The sequence below is a fragment of the Hypanus sabinus genome, chromosome 1, assembly GCF_030144855.1.
Source record: "Hypanus sabinus isolate sHypSab1 chromosome 1, sHypSab1.hap1, whole genome shotgun sequence".
Lineage (NCBI taxonomy): Eukaryota > Metazoa > Chordata > Chondrichthyes > Myliobatiformes > Dasyatidae > Hypanus > Hypanus sabinus.
The window spans coordinates 24,686,971-24,712,022 of record NC_082706.1 but is presented as its reverse complement, the minus strand read 5'-3'; the positions used below and the strand labels follow the sequence as shown (position 1 = coordinate 24,712,022).

Genomic DNA, 25,052 nt, shown 5'->3' with positions numbered 1-25,052 from the left:
TTTTAAGTTCCTCCTTCCCCATAGCCCTTTGGTTATTCTTAATTAGCATTGGGATGTTTTTATTGTCTTCCAGCATGTAATCCAGTCCAAAATAACCATAAGACCATAATAGATAGAAGCAGAATGAGGACATTTGGCCCATCAAGTATACTTCATGACTGATTTATAATCCCTCTCCACAAGATACAGTGCAGAATAGGTTCTTCGAGCTGCATTGACCAGCAACCCCTGACTTAACGCTAGCCTAATCATGGAACCATTTACAATGACCAATTAACCTACTAACTGGTACGTCTTTACGCTGTGGGAGGAAAGCAGAGCACCCAGCAGGATTACACATGGTCACAGGGAGAACATACGAACTCCTTACAGGAATTGAACCTGGAAACCTGATATAGTAAAGTGTTGTGCTAACCGTTACACTACTGTGCCACTATCATTCCTCAATTTACCTTTGCTAATCATGAACTTATGAGCCTTCACTTTAAATATACCCAATAACTTGGTCTCCACATCCTCCTGTGACAACGAATTCCACAATTTCACCACCCTCTTGCTAAAAAAAATTCCTCCTCATCTCTGATATAAAGGGACTTTCTTGTTTTCTGAAGCTAAGCCCCTGGTCCAAGACTCCCCCAGAACTGGAAACATCTTCTCTACATCCACATTATCTAGGCCTTTCAATATTCAATAGGTTTCAATGAAATCTCCCCTCATTCTTCTAATCTCCAGTGAGTACAGACCCAGAGTCATCAAACGCTCTTCATATATTATTCCCTTCATGCCCAAGATCTCGTTAACCTCATCAGGACCCTCTCCAATGCCAACACCCTTCCTTATATAAGAGTCCTGAAATGGTTCATAAACAGGGTTTGATCAATATCTTATCAAGCCTCAGCATTGCATTCTAACTATCAAAAGTTCCTGAAGTTTATTTATTTCCCATTTATTCCTTCATTTCATCCTGTAAGGGCCAATGTTTAACTATTTTCCTTTGTTACAGCATAGCTTTTACTATCTGTTTAATATTTGCTAGCTTTTCTTCACCCTATTATTTTAATCATCTTTTGCTGACTTACCAATAATGTTACAAATATTCTAAACCCTTTCTTTTAATTTGATACCATCCTTAACTTTGTCTTAACTGAAATTATGCCATGCTTTGATCACATTTTCCTTCATAATGAGATCATAAATTAATTCTGTCTCATTACAGTTCACTAGATCTGAAGCAGCTGGGTCACTTGTTGGTTGCCTAATGTTGTGCAAAATTATCCCAAATACTCTTGATGAAATTGTCACTAAGGCAATTCTTATCAATGTGATATATCTAATCTGTACTATAATTAAAATCATCTGGAATTGTTGCAATATTTTCTTTCCAGATTCTATAATGTGTTGATATATATGCAGCTATGCTGTATAGAAACTGTTAATGGCTCATATCCGTTTATTATGATCACATGCACTAAGGTACAGTGAAAATCTTTCTTTTGCACACCATCCATATGGATCATGCATAGAGTTAGCATAAGGGACAAGGTTATTTTCCTGTTGAGATGTAACCCTCAACAGCAACAGAACTTGTAAGAGAATCTCACTCCCTGAAGAATCTAAAGCTCTATCTCTCCAGGCATATATTGGTCTGCTCTGGCTTTCTGTTTCTGTACTTACTGACGCAAGGCGCTAGTCGTAATCCGATGATTACTACTGTACATCAATCCCAATTTCCCTACCCATTATGCAGTCACTGTGATTCCTGTATCTACTCCATCGGGTAGATGGAGCTCATCAGCCTGGGAAGGCAGTCCATCTAAGAGAGGGAAAACTCTGATTTCAAACCTCCGCTGCCTTGCGGCCATACCCACTCATGGGAAAGGCTTCGGGAGTAAACCCTGAGCACAAATCCGGAGCTGGTGTTCCTAAGGCTGTCCGACGTTGCCTTCAACCTTGTTCTGGCAACTCCTGCGACAACTCCGGTGCCAAGCTGTATCGGCCCTTGCCCTTCCCTTGGACAGCATCAGTGGTGTGGAGAGGGGAGACTCGCTGCATTGTCAACTGCCAATCTTCCATACAACCTTGCCCAGGCCTGCATCCTGGAGAGGGTGCAGATCCATGGTCTCACAAGACTAACGGATGCCACACACAGTCCAGGGGTTCCCAAACTGGGGTCCACAGACCCCTCGCGTAATTACGTTGGTCCATGGCATGAAAGAGGTGTATACAGCACAGTCCATCAGGGACAAAGCCTTTCCCACCACTGAATACATCTACAAGGAGCATTGCCACAAGAAAGCAGTGTTCATCATCAAGGACCCCCACCATCCAGGCCATGCTCTCTTCTCACCATCAGGAAGGAGGTGCAGAAACCCTTAGGTCCCACACCACCAGGTTCAGAATTAGTTATTACCCTTCAACCATCAGAGTCCTGAACCAGCGTAGATAACCTCACTTACCTCAGCTCTGAAGTGATTCCCCAACCTATGGACTCTCTTTCAAAGACTCAACAACTCAAGTATTTCAGTATTATTTATTTTATTTTTCATATTTGCTCAGTTTGTTTTCTTTTGCGCATTGATTGTTTGTCAGTCTTTGTTGTAGTTTTTCATGGATTCTAATGTATTCTCTTGTTCCACTGCAAATGCCTCCAAGAAAATGAATCTCAAGGTAGTTGATATAGACGTACTTTGATAATAAATTTACTTTGAACTTTTGGATTCTATAGTTCATTTCCAGAGGCTGGTTACTTCATATCGACTTATATCCAAATCAAATCTGTTTGGACACAGTTTCAAGGGTGTTTTCTTTATTGTTTGCAATCTCTTATTTGCATTTCACTTGGCAAATTACTTTATCTCTGAGGAGTAGCTAATTTGACTCAGGCCAGGGTATAACTATTGCCACCCACGTGCATCCAGTTCTGAGAGCAGAAACAACAGGAGGTGGTCATGCCTGTGCTTAGTTCCTTGAATAATCCATTCAATTTAATTCTATTTGACAAAGGAAAATCAAAGTCTCAAATAAATATAATATTTTTTCTCTGTAATGTTCCTTTGCAATTAAATATCAGACAGGGTGCTGGTGCTTCTCCAATCTCCTTACCTGCCCATCACCTCCCTCTGGCGCTCCTCTTCATTCCCTTTCTTCCATGACCCTCCCCTATCATGTTTCCCCTCCTCCTGCCCTTTATCTCTTTCACCAATCAACTTCTCAGCCCTTTACTTCACCTCCTCCTCCTCTCCTGGTTTCACATATCATCTACCACTTTGTACTCCTTCCCCTCCCCCCGCCACCTTCTTACTCTAACCCAGTGGTTCCCAACGTGGGACGTATGCCCCACAGGGGGGTAATTTGATTTTTAAGGGGGGCAATTCGTGAATGAGTTATTAACAGTGATTTTTTTCTAGTATGTGTGAGTATGAGTGTGTGTGCGAGTTAATACATATGTGTATATACAGTATGCATACATAAAAATACTTGTGTGTATGTACATGTGTAATTGTGTATGTACTGTATATATAGTGTATCACCATCATTACAACCATCAAATGGCTTTCATAATTAATTTAATGAATTGACTGATGTAGGAAGGAACGAATGAACAAGTCCAAACGCGTAAGAAACTCGTACGAGGTCGCGCCAATGCTGCTTTTTGCAGTAGTTTTCGGTTCTTGGTGGTGTGGAGGTGTGTACATTGCGTCATCTCTTTTAAACGGTGTATCCGTCTTTGTATGCTGTAGAAACGAATGGGCATTGTTTTATTTATTTATTATTATTATTTTAATATCACTTAATGTTCTTTTTTTTTACAATTTCTTAGTAATTTCTTCCTCAGAACTTTAACAGTCCTTTGGTTCTTTTATTTTTCTCTTTCGTGAATGCCATGTTCTTTGGAAGCTTGTTTAAACCAAGTTAATGGTCTTTTAGGCTTCCTCCAGGTGAATAGTTCACTTTTTGAATAATAAGAATTATATATCACCACAGGGGGCATCAGGATTTTAGAGGTGATTAGGTGGGGCAAGGCCAAAAAAAAGGGGTTGGGAACCACTGCTCTAACCTCTCCAGTCCTGACGAAGGCTCTCAGCCCAAAACGTCGACTGTTTATTCCCCTCTGTAGATGCTGCCTGACCCGCTGAGTTCCTCCAGCATCTTGTGTGTTTTGCCTCGGATTTCCAGCATCAGCAGATTTTCTCGGTGTTTGTGATGCTGGCGAAATTATGCTATTCATTGAAATAATGTCTTTCACATCCAGCTCACAGGGCAGACACATGATTGTCCAGTAACGCAGCTGCAATCTTCTCAGTCAAAGGAGATTGATGCATTTAAGCCACAATTTTCAGAGTATTAGTACATTCCGTATTTCATAACCAGTTAGTTAATATTTCATAAAACACAGAGAAAAATTACAATAGGTTTGGTTCCAGTAAGATTCCCCCAACAGCAGTTGAGTTAGTGGTCAAATGATCTGTTTCAGTAGTGTTTGATACAGGTTGGTCAGGGCTCATTCAAAATTAAGCTGTGTGGCTGATAGTGTTTTTTGTTACCCCAAATTTAGAGAAAAGAAATATCAGGTGGTTTTTGGCAGTAATACAAGCAAGGAAATAATACCGGATAATATTAGCTACCTTTATGTCTTATTTGCACAGTATAACTGTGCATTGACTTCATTATAGGCTATATAATTCAATTTGCTGTTTAAAAAGTGACATTTATGTTGTTCGTCTCATAATGAGAGACTGTATAATAATCAAGGGCTGGTACGTATAGATAATGTCCGATCTGGTGCTGGTTGAAGGATGGGGATTTCTTTATTGTTCAGCAGTAATTAAGAATGATGTTGGTTGATGCAGCCTGCAGATTCTGACCTTCATTCCTTCCTGTAGCACTGCATTGCCTGTCCAAAGGTTACAGTTATTTATAGAGCTGATGAGAAAGCAATTGCATTTACGTAATAAATGCAGAAGATTTTTGTCATGTGATAAATAACAACATAGCCACGTTTTAAAACAGTCCCATAAACAAGAATTTCAAAGGAAATTTAGTTTGTTTATTGAAAATCCCTGAATGCATGTGAATGCTTCTCTTAAGAGTCTCAACCATGACACATAAGAAGGTTCTTTTTGACCTTGGGCTAATGTGTAAATTTTGGTGAATTTCACTGACTTTGGTGAAAATTAGTTGTCACTCCTTTTACTTTCCCCAAGCAGTAAGGCTGATTGACACCTCCACCCACTAGCTCACCCCTAACACCACTATTGTATCATTTCCTCTCAGTCACCTTAGGTACTGACACTCCTGTGCCTAGCATCACTTTATGGACATGTAATTAATCAATGTATAAGACCTATATTATGTATTTATACTGTATTTGTTGTTTTTGTGAATAGTTGTAAAGAATTATCCTGTGTTTCTTTTCAGTGCTACATCAGACCTGAATAACAATTATTTCATTCTCCTTTACACTTGTGTACTGGAAATAACATTAAACAATCTTGAATCTTGACATCACGGTGTTCATTTAGCACAATATGCATACAAAACAGCGATTCAGAATTAGGTCAGTGAGTTCATCCAGACAGCAGTTGATCCATTCAGACGATCCTGGAAATTGCATTAAGGCCGAAGATTCTGCAGATGCTAGATCTCGCTGCATCCGTGGAGAGAAGGAACAGCTGATGTTTCAGGTTTGGATGTCCTGATGAAGGGTTGTGGCCTGAAACGTCAGCTATTTATTCCTCTCTATGGATGCTGTCTGACCTGCTGAGTTCCTCCAGCATTTTGTGTGTGTTACTCTGGAAACTGCATTGCACCATATCAGTTGAGTTAAAACAGAGCTCTGGACCAAAGTGGCAATTGTCTAACTCTGGTTTTCTCTGCAGCCAACCACTGATTCCTCTATATATTTGGCTATGAAGCAATCACAATCACAAACAGCTGATTAAAAGTCATTGCAGGACAAAGGAGGAACCTGCACTAATATAACTTCCTATCACATCCTTACTTTGTCCATAATGCCACAGAACATATACTTCCTGTCAGATTGACGGGATTCACATCACAAAGGTGCCTGGCATTACAAAATGGTAGAGACATTTTCGATAATGCAAAAAAAAAACTATTCATGTGTGTGTTTCAGTTCAAAAGTGACGGTGTCTGAGTGTAGGCAGGCATTTCCAAAATCACAGTTGTTTTGCAATGAATATATGTACTATATTTGATTCATTATATTGGATCTAAAGAACCAGAGTCCATTATTGAACGGGGTGTGACTTCTTAAGTATCAGCTGTGGAGATTAGGCAATGCTGGAATGTGACTACAGTACTTTAAAATTAATGTAATTCAGCAACATTGGACTTTACTTCCTAAACTGTCTCTCTTTTATATGCATTCCCATCTCTTGTGCTCACTGCCTGTCCTTAAGGAGTGTGATTTATTAAAATACGCTGTGCCAGCCAAGTGGCAGTTGTTAGCAAGCAGGCTTGTCAACTCTGCTTGGACATATTCTTGGGTGATTTATCATAAAGGCTCCTACACTGCCAGTGATCGCTTGGCAAGTCATTCTCGTGGTTTTCCCTCAACGGTGAAAAAATGATTGAACTCCTTGTTTATCCAACAACACAGAAGGGAAAAAAGATGTCGACAATCTGAAGACAAAGCTCACAGAAAACGTGAGCAGTAAAGGCGGTCCCTTGTTGCTATGTTGCTGTGCTCACATGCTCAGACCTATTGACTGAAACCTGACCCTGTAATCTTTCGACTCAAAGGCCATTGTACAGCCACCAAACCACAGCTGACACAAGCAGTACCTGTAGATAGAGAGACAGTTTAATATTCCAAATCATTTCTCAAGAAGGGGCTTCAGTCGGAGCCATTCACTCTCACTATTTGTAGATGCACCCTGATCTGCTGAATCTTGCTACAATTTTATCTCTCCATTTCCTTATTGGATTATTTTTGTCTGCCGTTCAGCTTTCCCCACCTCCAGAAATTCTACCACTGTAACAAAGTTGAAACTTGCTTGCCGCTGTGTTCTTGTGCTGACTCCAGGGCTCTGCTGGGCAGTTGGCAATCTGAGATCTGACAGGGATCATTTTCATTATGTGATGCAGCCAGCCAGATTTCCTGCCTGTTGCAAGTGAACAGCGGCCACAAAATTTCTCCCATTACACATGTGCAAATTAAAAAAAAACAATAATGATAAATTGTTCAGTCCTTGAAAGTGAGTCTGTGGAATCAGTTCAGAGTTGAAGTGAGTGAAGTTATCCACGCTGGATCAGGAGCCTGATGGCTAAAGGGTAATAACTGTTCCTGAACCTACAGAAGGTTCCTGGTCGTCTTTTCCCGATTCCAGAAGGGAACGTGGCCTGGAATGCTAGGTGTCCTTGATGGTGGAAGATGCTTTCTTCTGCCAATACTCCTTGGTAGATGTGCTCAGAGAGTTTTGCCAGTGAAGGTCCACCACTGTCTGTCGACATTCCCATTCTTGGGCATCGGTGTTTCCCAACCAGACTGAAGCATATCAAAGAAAGCAAGCCACCATGGGGCTTCTCTACATCAGCAAGGTTACTCTGGGCTTGATAAGCTCTAATGACTGCTACCCAGTAGTGTTATACGTTATGTATTCAACCTACTTCAGCTTCACATTTATTTACCCCGTATATCAAAACGTATGGTGAGATGCGCCACTGCCCTAACAACCAACACAATCTAAGGATGTGCCGGGCAAGTATCACTACACATTCTGGCACCAGCATAGCACACCCACAATGCTCAGTAAAAAATAACACAACTAGCAACAAAAAAAACAACAGCCAAATGATTTCCTTTCCTCCCCCCCACCGACCCACACACAACCCCAAGACAGGCCTTCAGCCTCCAGCGTGCAGGGTTCGACTGTCAGGCTGTGATGTCCGGACCATTGATTGACCTTTGAGCTCTGACATTCGGTATCAATTTCCCAGGCGGGACGCCAAACTCCAAGCTCGAAGTTCGGAAGCGCCGATTGACCGGCCCTCGTGCCTCCTGCTCGCACGGGTTCCCGGTCGCTGGCTAAATACTGAATGAGCTGTGCAGGATGTAGAAGAAAATAGAAATCCCACATCTACCCCCCCCCGTCCACCACCTTTGTTCCATCCACCGATCACTACTGCACTGCTGTATCAGCCGGAACTGCGTGCTCAGGGTTCTGAGTGCGGTTCGAACTCAGAATTTTCTGATTGAAAGACCAGAGCTGACACTTTTGGCATTGCTGGATAGCTGGAACTGTCCCAATGACCCAGTTTCTATCCCGACCTGCAGTGCTGTCTGTGTGGAGTTTGCACGTTCTGTCTCCCCCAACCCCCACTGTCCCAGTGCTTCGGTTTCCATCCACTTTCCAAAAACATGCATGTCAGTAGGTCTACTAAATTGCCCCGAATGTTAGATCAATGGAAAAGCTTGGGGTAGTCGATGGAAATCGGGGATGAATAAATCAGGGCTGCTGGTGGGTCAGGGTCAATGTGGTTGCTTGATCAATGCAGAGCTGAAGAGCCTATTACTGTGCTCAGAACTCTAATTCTGCAACTCTTCGTGGAGCTTTCTGAATTTGAATGTGGGGGCAAAGTGTTACCTGGGTCTGCTATGAAGGCAGAAACTTTCAAGACAAGATCATTGTGAGGTGCTGATGTTTGTTGCAGTTGGGGTACTGATGAGTTTTTATATCATTCTAACAGGTGTACTTCCCAAACACAAGTAAGAGCTGTATGCGAGCGGTGTTGGAATATCTGTACACTGGACAGTTCTGTTCTAGCCCGGACCTGGACTCCATGGAACTCATTGTATTGGCGAACCGCCTTTGTCTACCTCACCTGGTAGCGTTAACAGGTAAAGGTTTTGATCTCAGCATGATTCAGATTTGTTTAGCCCGTGTGCCTCGAAGCACGCCGTGAACTGCATCATTTGCATTAACAACCAACACACCCGAGTGCAAGTGTCACCACACATTCTGGTGCCAACGAAACGTGCACAGCAGCATGGTGCTTAGCACAATGCTTTACAGTTCCAGCAACATGGGTTCAGCTCCAGCTGGTGTCTGTAAGGAGTTTGCACACTCTTCACCGTGACCGTGTCGATCTCCTCCGTGTGCTCCAGTTTCTTCCCTCATTCCAAAGATGTATGTGTTAGTAGGTTAATTGATCATTGTAAGTTGTCCTGTGATTAGGCTAGGGTTAATACGGGGGTTGTTGGGTCGCACAGCTTGAAGGGCCAAAAGGCTGTATCTCAATAATTAATCTCAATAATTAATTTATAGATAGATAGCCCACAAACTATTCAGCAAGCATCATCAACAACAACAGAACAAAGCAAGATAACAACAGCAAAACAAATACCTTTCCCACTCTCCAACCAACCGAACCCCTTGCGCACACATACGGGCCATGTAGTGGAGCAGATCATTTGGGATTCCTAATGAGATGGTCAGACAGTGTGGAAATGGGCCGCCATGTCTACGTTAACCATCAAGCTGACAAAATCTGGTGGATACAGCCCAGTCAATCACAAGCAAAGCCCCCCTCACCATTAAGCACATCTGCAAGGAGCACTGCATCCAGGCCATGCTCTCTTCCCACTGCTGCTGTCGGGAAGGAGGTACAAGAGCCTTGGGTCCCACACCACCAGGTTCAGGAGTAGTTAGTACCTTTCAACATTGAGGCTCACCTGAACCAACATGGATAACTTCACTCACCTCCACTCTGACCTGATCCCACAACTGATGGACTCGCTTTCAAAGACTCTACAAGTTATGTTCGCAGTGTTATTTATTTACCTGTATTTTTTTCCTATTATTTGAATTTTTTGCATTTCCGCACTGTCTTTTTTGCGTATCAGTTGTTTGTCAATCTTTTTGTGTAATTTTTCATTGATCCTTTGTTCTACTGTGAATGCCTGCAACCAAATAGGTGACATATACATACTGTGATAATAAATTTATTTTGAACTCTGTTACACTCCATTACACTAATCAGCTGACCCTGGAGCCAGCCAACCCACCGACCTGCATATCTTTGGCTTGTGGTGGGGGGTGAATCACCTAGGAAAAGTCATGCAGTTACAGGGGAACGTGGATCCTCCACACAAAAACCACTCCAAGTCGGGATCAAACTCAGCTTCGCAACTGTACTACTCCAGAGTATTAAGAGACTGAATAAGATTGCAGAAAATAATTACCTGTTAAATAACTTCCTTGCTGTGATTTTGACTGTTGTTAGTTCAGCAACAGTAATTTTACCAAAAGTATGTCAAAAGCTCATGCGTTCTAGCTGCAGAATAAAAGTTAACTGTGCATTTACGCTGTCCACATGCCCCATCAAGAGTGATCCATTGCCAAGAGCACCTTTTAGATGTGACATTATAGTAAGATTCCTTTGTCCTCCCATGGAAGACATGTTATGATGATGACTAGGGGATTTCTCCCTAGTAGTCTGACTAGTATTTGTCCTCTAAACAGCAACTAATATCAGAATTAGAATCAGCTTTAATATCACTGGCATATGTCATGAAATTTGTTGTTATACAGCAGCAATGAACTGTAATACATAAAAACTGTAAAATTACTGTAAGATGTATATATATTTTAAAAAGTTAAATAATTAGCACAAATTGAGAGAGGGAAAGAAAGAAGTATGGTAATATGCATGGGTTCAAATGTCCTTTCAGAAATTTGATAGCAGAAGGGAAGAAGCTGTTCATGAATTGCTGAGAGAGTGTCGTCAGGCTCCTGTACCTCCTCCTTGATGGTAGCAATGAGAAGAGGGCATGTCCTGGGTGGTGGAGGTCCTAAAGGATGGATGCCGCCTTTTTCAGGCACCGCTCCTTGAAGATGTCCTGAATGTTGGGGAGGCTAGTGCCCATGATGCCCTGCCTGTGTTTATAACTTTCTGCAGCTTAAATTGATCCCGTTTAGTGGAACTCCCTTACCAGACAGTGATGCAGCCAGTTAGAATGCTCTCCACAATACATCTGTAGAAATTTGCAAGGATCTGGTGACATTCGAAATCTCTTCAAACTCCGATTGAAATATGGCTGCTGTCATGCCCTCTTTTTGAAATGCTGGACTCAGGACAGATCCTCAGTGATGCTGACACAGAGCCAGGAACTTGAAATTGCTACCCCTCTTTCTCTGTCTGTAAGGAGTTTGTACATTCTTCCCGTGACCGCATTGGTTTTCTTTAGATGCTTCCGTTTCCTTCCACGTTCCAGATGACGTATGGGTTACAGTTAGTAAGTTGTGGTCATGCTACATTGACGGCAGATGCATGGCGATATTTGAGGGCTGCCCTCCCCTGGTACACCCTTTGGCCGTTGACACAATTTCGCTCTATGTTTTGATGTACACGTGATAAGTAAAGTTAATCTTCAACCTTTATCACGCCTTATAGTTTGCCTCTTCTTTAAGACATTTTGGAAAGCAACGAAGTAGGATTTTGTCAAAAAAGACGATACCAGCTGCAATCTGACTAAACAACATGGATCCCTCCGAGGAGGGCACTCTTGCCTACATTTTCTACACATTCCCATCCTACATGTTACGGATGTCACTTCAAACCCTGAGAGACAATAGAAGACAAAGCAAAATAATGAGAGCAGGGTACCGGAATATAATTAATACAGTTAATGGTGTTTTCAACTATCTTCTAAGTTTGTTCTAACCCTGTTTTAGAAGTACAATTTCAAGGGACATTTCATTATAAGCAGAAAGGAAAAGCTGATGGATTACTCATCTGATTCAAAATGAGGTCACTGCAGTAGCAAGGAATGATATTGGCCCAGAAACGCAAGATATGAGTGGAGAGAAGAAATAATAAGGATAAGAAGCCAGTTTTGAACAGTAGGACACATTATGAAGAAATAGTGAGAGTTTGTTAAAATAAAACAGTACTACAATAATTATGGGTAACTTTGATCATCAAGTCATCTCAAACAATCAAATTGGCAAGGATAGACAAGTTCATAGAATATATCTTAAAAGTAAAATGTTGCATGATCAATCAAGGTACGAGCTATTTTAGATCTGGTAGTGATTCCCAAGGCAGGATTAATGAATAATTCATAGTAAGGCATGCTTTAGGAATGAATTATTGTAGCAAGACAGATCTTCATATTAAGTAAAAGGGTAAGAAACTCGTGTCTGAAATGATTGTCCAGAATGAAAAGGCATCAGAGGGTAAGGGGAGAGGATGGGAATATTTTATTGAGGTGGATGATCCGCCATGATTGCACTGAACTGGCCGCAGGATCAAAGGCTAAATGGTCTATTCTTGCTCCTATTTTGCAATGCTTCTTCTTCCAAAAACCGAAATAAAGACAATTGCAAAAGTTCAAAGAACCTTAGTTGATCAGAAATATTGAGGCTCTGGTCAAAAAAGGAGGAAGCTTAAATTGGGTTTAGGAGGTTAGGGCAAGAGTGAATCCCTTGTGACTATAAAATGATTTAAGAATACTATTAAGAAGGAAGTCAGGAGGTTAAAGAGAGGCTATGAGTTAGATCTGGGGGTAAGGTTATGGGAAATCCTGATAGGTTCTATAGCTATGTACTAATTAAAGTGTGGCCAGGGAGAGAGTAGGTCCCATTAGAGATCAGCAGGGCTGCCTGTGTCTTGAGCTGCAAAAGATAGGTGAGGTTTTTAACAAATATTTCTCCTTGGTCCTTGCTGATGAGAAAACCGTAGTTGCTCAAGATGTAAGGAAAACAGGTGGAAATGCTTTGGACTACATTCATATTACCAGAGATGAGATACTTTCTTTATATTACTTCTTATTAGAGATACAGCACTGTTAGGGGGTCTTCTGCCCAATGAGCCCATGTCACCCAAAAACACCAATGTGACCACTTAACCTATTAACCCGTACGACTTTAGAAAATGGGAGGAAACCGGAAAGCCCGGAGGAAACCCACACAGTCATGGGCAGAATGTGCAAACTCCTTGCAGTCAGCAGCAGGCATTGAACCTGGGTCACTGGCACTGTGATAGCTAAACACTACGCTATCTGTAGCCTTACAGCACATTAAGGTGTGTAAATCCCCAGAGCCCAAACCTGTGCACCCTTAGACTTTGTGGGAGGCAAATAAAGCATTTGCAGAGATATTTGATTCACAGTTAGGTACTGGTGAGGTTCCCAAAGACCAGAAGATGGCTAATGCTTTTCCATTCTTCAAGGAAGCTAGTAGGGCAAGTCAGGGAAGTACAGGTCAGTCAGCTTGACAACAGTAGTGAGAAAATTACTGGAGGGGATTCTGAGGGACAGGTTCTAGCAGTATTTGGACAGACTCTGATTAGGGAGAGTCAATGTGGCTTTGTGTGTAGGATATCATGCTGAAGAGTTTTTTGAACAGATAAGCGAAGAAGACCGATATGGGGAGAGTAGTAGATGTTGTCTATTTGGACTTTAGCAAGGCCTTCAACAAGGGCTGCATGGTTGGCTGCTATGTAAGGTGATGTCCCTTGGAATCCAGGGAGAGCTAGTTAAGTAGATTCAAAGTTGGCTCAGAGATAGAAAGTAGAGGGTAGTGGTTGAAGATGAGCAGTAGTGTGCCACAGGGGTTGGTGTTGGGGCTCTTGTTATTCAATATTTACTTAAATTATTTGGATGCAAATGCACAAGGCTTGATCGGTAAGTTTGTGGATGACATAAAACTAGGAGGCATTGTAGGTTATGAAGAAGGTTATTGTAGATTACAAGGGGATCTTGATGAGTTAAGGGAAGTGGGCAGAGTAGTGGCAGATTTCAATACAGATAAATGTGAGTGATGCATTTTAGAAAGGCAAACCAGTGTGGAATTCATTAATGTAGAACATAGAATTATGAAAGGTAGGCACTAGGGGGTGTAACGGAACAGAGGGGTGTCGCAGTACAAGTGCATAGTTTGTTGAAAACAGCATCACAGGTAGACAGGGTGGCGAGAGAGGTGTTTAATTTTCTGACCTCCACCAGTCAGGGCACTGAGTATGCATGTCGCAATTGTGTAAGCCATTGACTAGGCCGCACTTGGGGTACTGTGTACAGTTTGGATCGCGCTGTTACAGGAAAGGTGTGGTTAAACTGGTGAGAGTGTGATGATAGAGGGCATGAGTTATAGGACGAGGGTGGCAATGCTAGGTTATCATTCCTTAGAGCGTAGGAGAATGAGGAATGACCTTCCAGAAATGTTTAGGATATGAGAGACATAAATAAGGTGGAAGGTAACGGTCTTTTCTCAGAGTAGGGGAGTCCAAAACTATGGGGGCATGTATTTAGGTAGAGGAGGAAAAGAATTGAAAAGGACCTGAAGGGTAACTATCATCTCGGGGTGGTGAGCATATGAAATGAGCAGGCAGATGAAGTAGTTGAAGCAAGTACAAAGTCACCATTTAAGAAGCACTTAGACAGGTAAATGAAGGAATCAGAATTAGAGGGATATGGGCCCAAAGCGGGAAGTTGGGGCTAACTGACTAATTTCACCAAAAGGCTGTATGTGCTGTATTTCTCTATCACTCTATTAAACTTACATAACCCTATGGGGGTTAGAATGTTCTCTGCGTGACAAAGTTCCTGCAAACCTCAGTTTCAGCTGCCTGCCCCCTCATCTTGTAACCATGTCACTATGTTCAGGTAGATATGTCTCAATATCCACCCTGTTATGCACGTTAGTATCCTACATGTTTTAATAAGATCACCCCTCATTCTTCTAAACCACAAGGAATATAGAACTAGTTTATTTAGCTGCTCATAATAGAACAACTCCATCATCCTTGGAATTAGCCTATTAAATCTCTTTTGGACTTCCTCCGAGACTGATAAATCCTTTATCAAGTAAGGGGGGGGCAATCAAAACTGTGCACAATATTCCAGGTGTGGCTTCACCACCACCTTTACAATTGTTATAATACTTCTCTATTTCCAAATCCTCCTTGCAATAAAGGATGACAATTGCTTTCCTATCTGTTTGCCACACCTATCTGCTAAGCTTTAGTGATTCATGCACAAGAACATCTAGATTCCTCTGTAATTTGCTCTCTTTTTCCATTTAAATAGGTCTGGCTTTAGTCCTCTCTTTCTACTGTGCATAACGTTACATTTTCCCACATTAAACTCATTTGCCCTTCGGTGAAGAGCCCAGCAACTCTCCTGCGTGCTCTCCCACCTATTTCCATTTTGTTAACTAATCTGAATATTTTACACTCCCCCACCCCCCGCAAGTCAATAAAACAACATCTGGGATCTTAGGTGGATTTACAATGGAGGCAGCGTAGGCTTGGTTCACTGGGTTGATTTTGGGGCGGAGGTTGGTGTATGACAAAAAGTTAAGCAGGTGGTTTCAAAGAATGAGAGATGATCTCTCGAAACATGAGATCCTGAGGGGCTTGACAGGGCGGATATCAAGAGCAAGTTTATCCACTGGGGGAGGGGGAATTCTACACTCGGTGTAAATTAAGAAAGAGGTGCCAATACTTCAGCTGGATATGAGGAGGAATTTTCTTCCAAGCATTGAATTTTTGGAATTCTCAGAGAGCTCACTGAATATATTCAAGGCAGATCCAATCACAATCTACAGATGCTGGAAATCCAAGCAACACACAGAAAATGCTGGAGGAACTCAGCAAGCCAGACAGAGATTGTCAGACATTTAAAGCGCAAGGGAGCCAAGGGACATGGAGAGAGAGGGCAGGAAAATGGTGGTGGGGCCAAGGATGGATCAGGCAAGATCTTATCTTGTGGGATTAGGTGAGAGGAAGCGTTTGGCGCGGACCAGAAGGGCCGAGATGACCTGTTTCCTTGCTGTAATTGTTATATGATTATTGAATGGTGGAACAGGCTTGGGTTGCTGATTACACTCCTGTCTCCTTTGTTTTTGAAAATATTTTAATATTAGCAAGCTGAAATCCATCCAAATTAATGCATTTTTTATTAAACAAAGGTTGTAAGGGATATGGGACAAAGGCAAGTACATAAAGTCACAAATGAGTCATAATGTGTTATTGAATTTAATTGATCTCCTGAGAAATCCCCTTTAAATCTTTTCCCTTTCTCTTATTACCTTTACCTTTACCTTTAGACTCTCTTACTCTGGGGAAAAATACTGTGACTATCTACCCTCCTATAGTTTTATAATCCTCCATAAGGTCACCCCTCAAGTCTCCTGCTCTCCAGAGAAGACCTAGACCATTCAGTCTCTTGTAACTCAGGCTCTCATTCCTGTGAATCTTTTCTGCACTCTCTCTAGCTTAATGACATTCTTTCTATAGTACGGTGATCAGAACCGCACCCAATGTTCCAACTGTGACCTAACCAATGACTTGTAACATGACATCACAATTCCATGTCTTGGCCGACGAAGGCCAGCATGCCAAGCACTTCTTTTTTACTACCCTGTCAACTTGTATCACCACTTGTACAAAACTGAAGGGTGCCCCAAACTCTTGCCATCCAGTAACACTTCCCAGTGCCCTGCTTTTCACTGGATAAGTTCTGGCCTAGTTTGTCTTACCAGAGTGCATCGCTGTGCATTTGTCTGACTTAAATTCCACCAGCTATTCCCTCGACCACTTGCCCAGATGATCCAGATTTTTCTGTAACCTTAGACAGCCTATCCTACCAACCCATTATAACCACTAATTTTGGTGTCATCTGCAAATCTAGTAAGCTTGCCACCAACATTCTCATCTGAATCATGAATGTACATGATAATATGTAGGTGGCCCCACTAGAGAATAGGCTGGCTACTCTTGACCTCCTGTTGGGAAGTCAGGCTGGGGTAAGGAGTTGATGCATCATTGGAGGAGGACTTTGAGATCAGTACCATAATTGTGTTTGTTTTGAGATAATTTTCGGAAATAGTAGGAGTGGTCCAACAAGTTATGGTCCTAAATTGGAGAAAGGTTAATTTTGATGGTATTAGACAGGAAATTCCAGCATTTGATTGAGAGAGGCTTTTAGCAGGATAAGGGACATCTGACGAATGGGAGCCTATTGAAAGTGGGATGGGAAGCTTTCAGGGCCAGCAAGTTCCTGTTAGAGCAAAAGGCAAGTCTGACACTGTAGGGAAAACCAGGTTCACACGGACTGTTGAGGCTCTGGAAAAAAAAGAAGCATGTCACATCTAGGCAGCTGGGATTACACCAGTCGCTTGAGGAGATTAAGGGATGTGGGATTATGAAAGAAATTAGGAAGGCGAAAATAGTGCAATAACCTTAATTAGTCTCTGCCTTTTCCAATGCAAATAAATTTGAAGCTGAAAAAGGTGGAAAACCTGGGGCTTGACCGGGTATGTATATCCTCGGGCGATATGTGATGGAAGCAAAGAGGTTACTTGCTTCCAATTTAGTCGCCTAGTCAGGCCACAGGAATCAGTCACCTCTTTTCATGTGAGGTCTATCGGATGAGGTACCGGAAGACTGGAGAATGGCTAATGTGTCTGCACAAGAAGGGCTGCAATGATTAATCAGGGAATTACAGGCTGTGGAGTTTACATCAACGGTTGGAAAGTTACTGGAAGGGGGATGCTGAGGGCTGGAATTTATTTGCATTTGAAAAGGCAGAGACTAATTAAGGTTATTCAACATGGTTTCGTTTGTGGGAAGTCACGTCTTACAAATTTGATGGGTTTTTGAGGAAGTACTTGAGGATCATCGAGGGCAAGGAGGTAGATGTTATCTACATAGACTTCGACAAGATTCTGCAGTGGTAGGTTGGTCTAAATATTTAGAATACATTGGATCTAGGTTGATGTAGCAAATTCAGTACAAAATTTGTTGGCTGTAGGAGACAGAGGGCGGTTGTTATAATTGGAAGTCTGCGTCCAGTGGTGTGCCACAGGGCACAGTGCTGGGTCCTTCATTCTTCTCTTTAGTAGGGCCATCTACATATTATTTCAGAAAACTTCCCTGGATAATCTTAGCAAATTATACCCACCTGTTCCCATAGTTCTAAAGCAGTCCCAGTCAATATTGGCGAAGTTAAACTCCCTTCTGTTGCAACCCTATTATTCCTTTGCCTATCTGCGATTTTCCCACTTCTTTCTCCTTTTTTTCCTGCTGACTGTTTGGGGAATTTACAGAATAATCCCATCAATGTAATCTTCCCTCTTTGTTTGACTGTCATTCTGACTCAGTCGATATCTCACTACTGTCTGGGCTGGGTTGTAATGTTATCTTTGAGATAAGACTGACTCTACCTTTTGTACAATTGTCTGTCAGCGAGACACACAGAATTGACGGGCAAAACAGATTGCCAACTCTGCTCTCCACCCACTCTTACAGAAAATTCAGTCACTATTTAATACTTTCTCATTAAGCTCACTTCAGTTTGTAACTTGCACACATTCTCAAGTTATCCCCGAGAAAGAAAGATTGCTTCTTTACTTCAACATATACCACACCCCAGTGCATCCTAAAATGCATCATTTCAACCTACGATCTTCGGACTCGGCGCTGAGAACTCTGCCAATTGAATGACATGTTCTGTGATAATATAATCAGTTTGACTTTTGTCTGTCCCAATGAGGGACTCATTACGCAGTTGTATCTCCCCTTCAAAGTATGACCATAGGAAACAAGAAGTGTCAAGCTCCCACTAGGGTTCAACTTTCCAGTTTCTGCACACGTAACAGGGTATCCGCAGCTCAATGCTCTCCTAAACAGTGAATGAAATTAGTGGTTTCTAGATCCCTTATCTCTTTATCAGAACCTCATCCTGAAACATATGAATGCCCACCCAGTGAAGATTCAAAGGATTCAAAGTAGGTTTATTATCAAAGTATGCATACAGTGGACAGCCCTGGCATTTGTCTTCCCCACAGACAGCCACACAACAAGGAAAGCCATGGAGTCCTTTCAAAAAAAACATTATCCAACCCCGCCCATATGCAAAAAAAAAACAAATTGCACAAGCGGCAACAAAAAAAGAGCGAGCGAGAAACACAAAATAAAAATCGAAAGATTCCAGGCATATTCAGTTCACCTCAGTGTTCGTTATCTGCAGACCACCCAGATTCAAAATCGCCCAAAATAGCAATGAAAAAGGGGAAACCGGAAACCAGAAACACATCATAACGTGAACTACAGGGTCCATTTCACAAGCTGCATAGATTAATCCTCAGCACCATCCTCCGACAGCATCAAGGGAAAGAGCAATCGTATGAACGCAGGGACCTTCCTCCGAGAGCTGCGAGTGAGAGGGAGAGAGAGACCATTACGTGCCGACACATTCTTACAGCAGCGCCGAGCGAGAGGCTAGTAGATGGCGCTGAAAACTTGCTCACCCTTCCATGCTCACCTCAATGATTTCAATCTTCCTCAGTGCTTTAATCGGTGAGATCGGTAAGAAATGGAGTCGATCATGGGCCCGTGCCCCGACTCTTGGCTTCTTGGCCTTGAGGCCGCACGCTCCACTTGAAGCCTCTCAGAAACAGCAAAGTGCCAGATCACTTAATCAGCCCAATAACACAATGTGGAATTGTAGGTCACAGGCTCCAACAGTAGCAGAACCACATTTGAAAGAAAAAGACGACATAAAAGTAGTAGTTTCATGAACCTTAATCACGTTGGTCATTGGAGCCATCTTCTTCCAATTCCGACTGAAGCTGATAAACTCGGTTTCACCGCACAACTGAATACTGCGGCACATATCCAGGCACCTGATAGCAATGCCAACATCTGTCTACTTGCTCAGTCATACAGCTCCCGTTACTGCTTTGCCCTGTTTTCATGGACAACGAAGGGTGACGTATGCCCCAGCAAACAGGCATAAAAGGTAACACCAGCATAAGTAAAGAATTACTCCAATGAAACTCCAATGAAACAACAGAACCCAATGTGATAACTGGATCTGAAGTGAAGATCATTGACAAGTTATCCACACAGAAGACTGCTTTACACAGTGATTTGTTTCAATTTGTTAAGCGAGATCTGAATCATTATGAACAGACTTTGCATTTCAAAAGAAAACCGAGTACATACCGGAAAAGAAAGTATTGCTGAAGTCTGGGCAAGGAGGCTTACGCGCTGCTAATTGGAAACTTCTTTCTCAGACCCAGCACAGGCACAGAGATCAAACGATCTCCTGTGTTGAACTGAAGCCAAAATTTCATCACAAATGTGAAAGGCAGGCTTTCCCATGAAATAATAATGTTGTTAACAGTGCCGTACAGTGAGTCACACAAGACCTCAACTAATATTCTGGATTAAAGCTTTTGCTTTCAAGACGTTCTTCTCAGTTCCGGTTGTACGCTGAGTATATACAAGTGAATACAGAGAACCTGGATACAATTGGCAGGCAGAGCTAAAGAAATTTGTTTAAGGGGGGTGCTGACAAGACCCACTTTTATTACCCAACACGGACTGCATTGGAAAGATGATGGTGAATCGCATTTTTGGCTGGTCAAGTCTTCGCGTTGAAGGTGCTGTTATACCAAAAGTTCTAGTGGTTTGATTTGCTGCTGCTGAAATAGTTCTCAGTCACAATAGTGTGTAAGAGAAGCTTGCAGGTGATAATGCCCCTCAGTATTAAGTTCAAGCTTACTGGCGTTCAACTCTATACATTTATACCACCAAACAAAATAATGTTCCTCCGGACCAAGGTGCACAACACAGCACATATACAAACTCACAGCACATTAAGTAATATTACCACAAATAAATTAACAAATACTAAAATATATTCCAGAAGATGACATTTTCCAAAAGGTGCATTTACAACACAAGTTTAAAAAGTAAACCGTACAGCACTACTGGCTTCTTAAGTGGTGAGACCTGGATATTGCCTGGGAGTTCAGTGGTCTCGTGGCCTGGGGGAAGAAGCTGTTTCTCATCCTGACAGTCCTTGTCTTAATGCTACTGTACCTCCTACCCGATAGTAGGAGGTCAAAGAGATTGTGGGACGGATGGGAGGAAACCTTGACAGTACAAGGAACTCTGTGTATTTGTATTTATTTTACTTATTACATCCAAGGAAGTAAAAATATTTATATTGCATCTCAAGCGATAAGGTAGGGAAATGTGGGAGGATATTGCCCAGACACTAATCTTGTATACATAATTGTTTTGTATGCACGTATGTACAGTCAGATACACAATCAGATCAATGTACAGTCAGGTATGCAATCAGATCAATATGTATCGATCAACCTGATGGCCTAGTGAAAGAAGCTGTCCCAGAGCCTGTCGGTCCTGGCCTTAATGCTGCAGTACTGTTTGCCAGATTGTAGCAGCTGAAGCAGTTTGTGGCTGGGGTGGCTGGAGTCCCTGATGATCTTCCAGGCCCTTTTTACTGACCTACTGCTGTAAATGTTCTGAATAGAGGGAAGTTCACATCTACAGATGCGCTGGGCTGTCCACACCACTCTCTGCAGTGCCCTGCGGTTGAGGGAAGTGCAGTTCCCATATCAGGCAGTGACATAGCCAGCTAAGATGCTGTCGATCGTGCCCCTGTAGAAAAGTACGGAGGATCTGGGGACTCATGCTGAACTTCTTCAGCTATCTAAGGTGAAAGAGGCACACCTGATAAGTATCTCTGATGGGTAGAAGAGAGACTTTGATGATACTCTTGGCAGTCCTCAAAATCCTTTCCAGTCAGATGTCTTGCAGTTCCTGCACCAGGTGGTGATGCAGCTGGTCAGGGCACTGTCAGTGGTTCTCCTGTAAAAATGGGGTGGGGTTACCTCGCTTGCTTCAATCTCCTCAGGAATTGGAGACACAACTTGCTTTCTTGACCTAAGCAACATTTCACCTGCACTTCTGTCTGGGGGTCATCTACTGTGTCAGTTGCTCCCGGTGCCACCTCCTCTGCATTGGTGAGACCGAATGTAGATCGGGCACCTTTGTTCCATCTGCAAAAAGCAGGATTTTCCAGTGGCCAACCATTTAATCCCTATCCCCATTCCCTTTCCAACAATCAGTCCATGGTCTCCCCTCCCACCACAATGAAGACAGTCTCAGGTTGGAGAAGCAACACCTCATGTTCTGTCTGGGTAGCCTCCAATGTGAAAGCACGAACATCGATTTCTGTAACTTCCAGTAATTATCCCCCTCCTCCCCTTTCTCTCTTCTTCCATTCCCCAATCTGGCTCTCCTCTTGTCCCTTCTCTTCTCCTCACCTGCCTAGCACTTTCCCCTGGTGCCCCTCCTCATTCCATGATCACCTCTCCTCTCCTATTAGATGCTTTCTTCAGTCCTTTACCTTTTCCACTTATCACCTCCCAGCTTTTCACTTCAATTCCCTCCCCCTCACTCGGCTTCACCTATCACCCACAAGAGAAAATCTGCAGATGCTGTAAAACCAAGTAACACACACAAAATGCTGGAGGAACTCAGCAGGCCAGGCAGCATCCATGGAGCACAGTACAGTCGCTGTTTCAGGCCGAGACCCTTCAGCAGGATCTGAAGGGTTTCGGCCCAAAACGTCGACTGTACCGTCCATAGGTGCTGCCTGGTCTGCTGAGTTCCTGCAGCATTTTGTGTGTGTTACTAAAGCGTTTTCAACTGTGTCCAACGAGAATCGCTGAGCAAGTCACACATTTCAGCTCCCTCCTGGGATCCTGTCAAACAGAACTTTTCAACCAATGGGACTCTTTCTACTGGATATCAAGAAACGATTGACAGCTGTAAGCACAGCAGAAGTTATCGTACTGAGCTGTAAAACTTAAGAACTATTTGTGCTTCTAGCTGAGCTGTGCTAGTTCAGTTACAACACCAACATGCCAAAAAGAGTTTACATACAGTCTGCTGACGAAAGTCAGGTCCAAGTGAATCTGGCTAATTACCACCTAGTCAGTCTGCCCTCAACCATCTGTAACATCGGTAGTCAACAAAGCGTATTTAGTGTTTAACCAGGTTCACTGAGGCTTAGCACAGCTTTGGTTCAACTATGGACAGAGATCTGATTTGTAGAGATGGGATGGTGTCTGTCCATTTTACCAATGGAGCATTTGATCAAGTGTGATGTGGTCCCCACACCACCTGGCTCAGGAACAGTTCTTACCCTGCAATCATCATGCTCGTGTCCTCAGCGTTATTTATTTTTATTTGCACAACTTGTGTTCTTTTGCACATTGTTTATCAGTCTTTGTTTGTGTATAACTTTTCATATACTCTGCTTAACTTTTAAAATTTTCCTGTAAATACCTGCAAGAAAATGAGTCTCATGGTAATGTATGGTAACATATACGTAGTTTGATAATAAATTTTACTTTGACTTTGATCACCAATGAAACAAGTTAATGGGAATTAAGGGGAACATTTCAATAGCCGGAGTCTATTGCTCAAAGGAGGATAGTCCATCAGCCCAGCTCCAGAACATAACTGCAGAAGTTCTTCACCACATCACCAATCTATATCTACGAGCAACAAGACATGAGACTATGTTCATGTATCACACAAAACACTGGAGGAGCTCAGTAGATCAGGTAGCAATTTGGAGGGAAGTAGACAATCAAAGCTTCTCGCCGAGACCCTTTATCTGGACCCAAAATGTCTACTGTCCACTTCTGTCCACAGATGCTGCCTGACCCACTGAGTTTTTCCAATATTTCATATGATCGTCTGGGTTCGAACACCTGCAGTCCCTTGAGTTCTTACATACATTCATGAAGGCAAGGAACGTGCTAAATGCTACAAACATGCCAATGTCTGTATCCAAAAGAGAAAACCTGACCATCTGCCCATGACGTTGCATGGTATTGCCAATGCCGAACCTGCCCATGTCAACATCCTGGTGTCCACCTTTGACCTGAAGCTCAACAGGTCCTGCGACACAAATGCTGTCAGTGTGGGAGCAGGTCAGTGGTTGGGTATCCCATACCATTCCAGTGTCTAAACGGGAGATCTCTCATTTTGCGTGGATTAATGCAGTTCAATGGTAGGGGTATTGAGGGCTCTGGTCCCAGTGCAGGTCGATGAGAATAGGCAGTTTTAAAAAGTTCACCACAGACAAGATGGCCAGAAAAGCCTGTTTCTTGCTGTACTTTTCTATGACTCTATGATTAACTGAATGATTCAATTCTTATGTTACAGAGCAGTACACTGTATGTGGCTTAATTGAAGCTACACAGATGGGTGTGGACATAGATGGAGATGTTTTACTGTTCTTGGAAATTGCTCAGGTAAAAACTGTTTGTGATCTACAATAAGTGAGAACGTAAAGATATTTCTGTGACTTAAAACAAGTCTAAGTGTTCCTCATTTAGGTAAGGCAAACTGGCCATTGTTTGCCCAGTTACAGTTCTTCAAAGGTAGAAGCAGGGTCCTTTTGGAACAGAGCCATATAACCATATAACAATCACAGCACGGAAACAGGCCATCTCGGCCCTCCTAGTCCGTGCCGAACTCTTAATCTCACCTAGTCCCACCTACCCGCACTCAGCCCATAACCCTCCACTCCTTTCCTGTCCATATACCTATCCAATTTTACCTTAAATGACACAACTGAACTGGCCTCTACTACTTCTACAGGAAGCTCATTCCACACAGCTATCACTCTCTGAGTAAAGAAATACCCACTCGTATTTCCCTTAAACTTCTGCCCCCTAACTCTTAAATCATGTCCTCTCGTTTGAATCTCCCCTACTCTCAATGGAAACAGCCTATTCATGTCAACTCTATCCCTCTCAAAATTTTAAATACCTCGATCAAATCCCCCCTCAACCTTCTACGCTCCAATGAATAGAGACCTAACTTGTTCAACCTTTCTCTGTAACTTAAGTGCTGAAACCCAGGTAACATCCTAGTAAATCATCTATGCACTCTCTCTAATTTGTTGATATCTTTCCTATAATTCGGTGACCAGAACTGCACACAATATTCTAAATTTGGCCTTACCAATGCCTTGTACAATTTTAACATTACATTCCAACTTCTGTACTCAATGCTTTGATTTATAAAAGCCAGCATTCCAAAAGCCTTCTTCACCACCCTATCTACATGAGACTCCACCTTCAGGGAACTATGCACTGTTATTCCTAGATCTCTCTGTTCCTCTGCATTCCTCAATGCCCTACCATTTACCCTGTATGTTCTATTTGGATTATTCCTGCCAAAATGTA

The 25,052-nt window shown here is 42.5% G+C and overlaps 1 protein-coding gene across 2 annotated transcripts in view; it reads left to right on the top strand.

The window, feature by feature from the left end:
• LOC132392051 (rho-related BTB domain-containing protein 2-like) overlaps positions 1-25,052 on the top strand; it is a 91,040-nt gene that overhangs the window by 44,194 nt on the left and 21,794 nt on the right. For both annotated transcript variants that reach the window (XM_059965943.1, XM_059965942.1), the window contains exons 7-8: positions 8,713-8,863; positions 24,025-24,113. In XM_059965943.1, the coding sequence (XP_059821926.1) occupies positions 8,713-8,863; positions 24,025-24,113 (240 nt within the window). The remainder of the gene's footprint in view (positions 1-8,712; positions 8,864-24,024; positions 24,114-25,052) is intronic.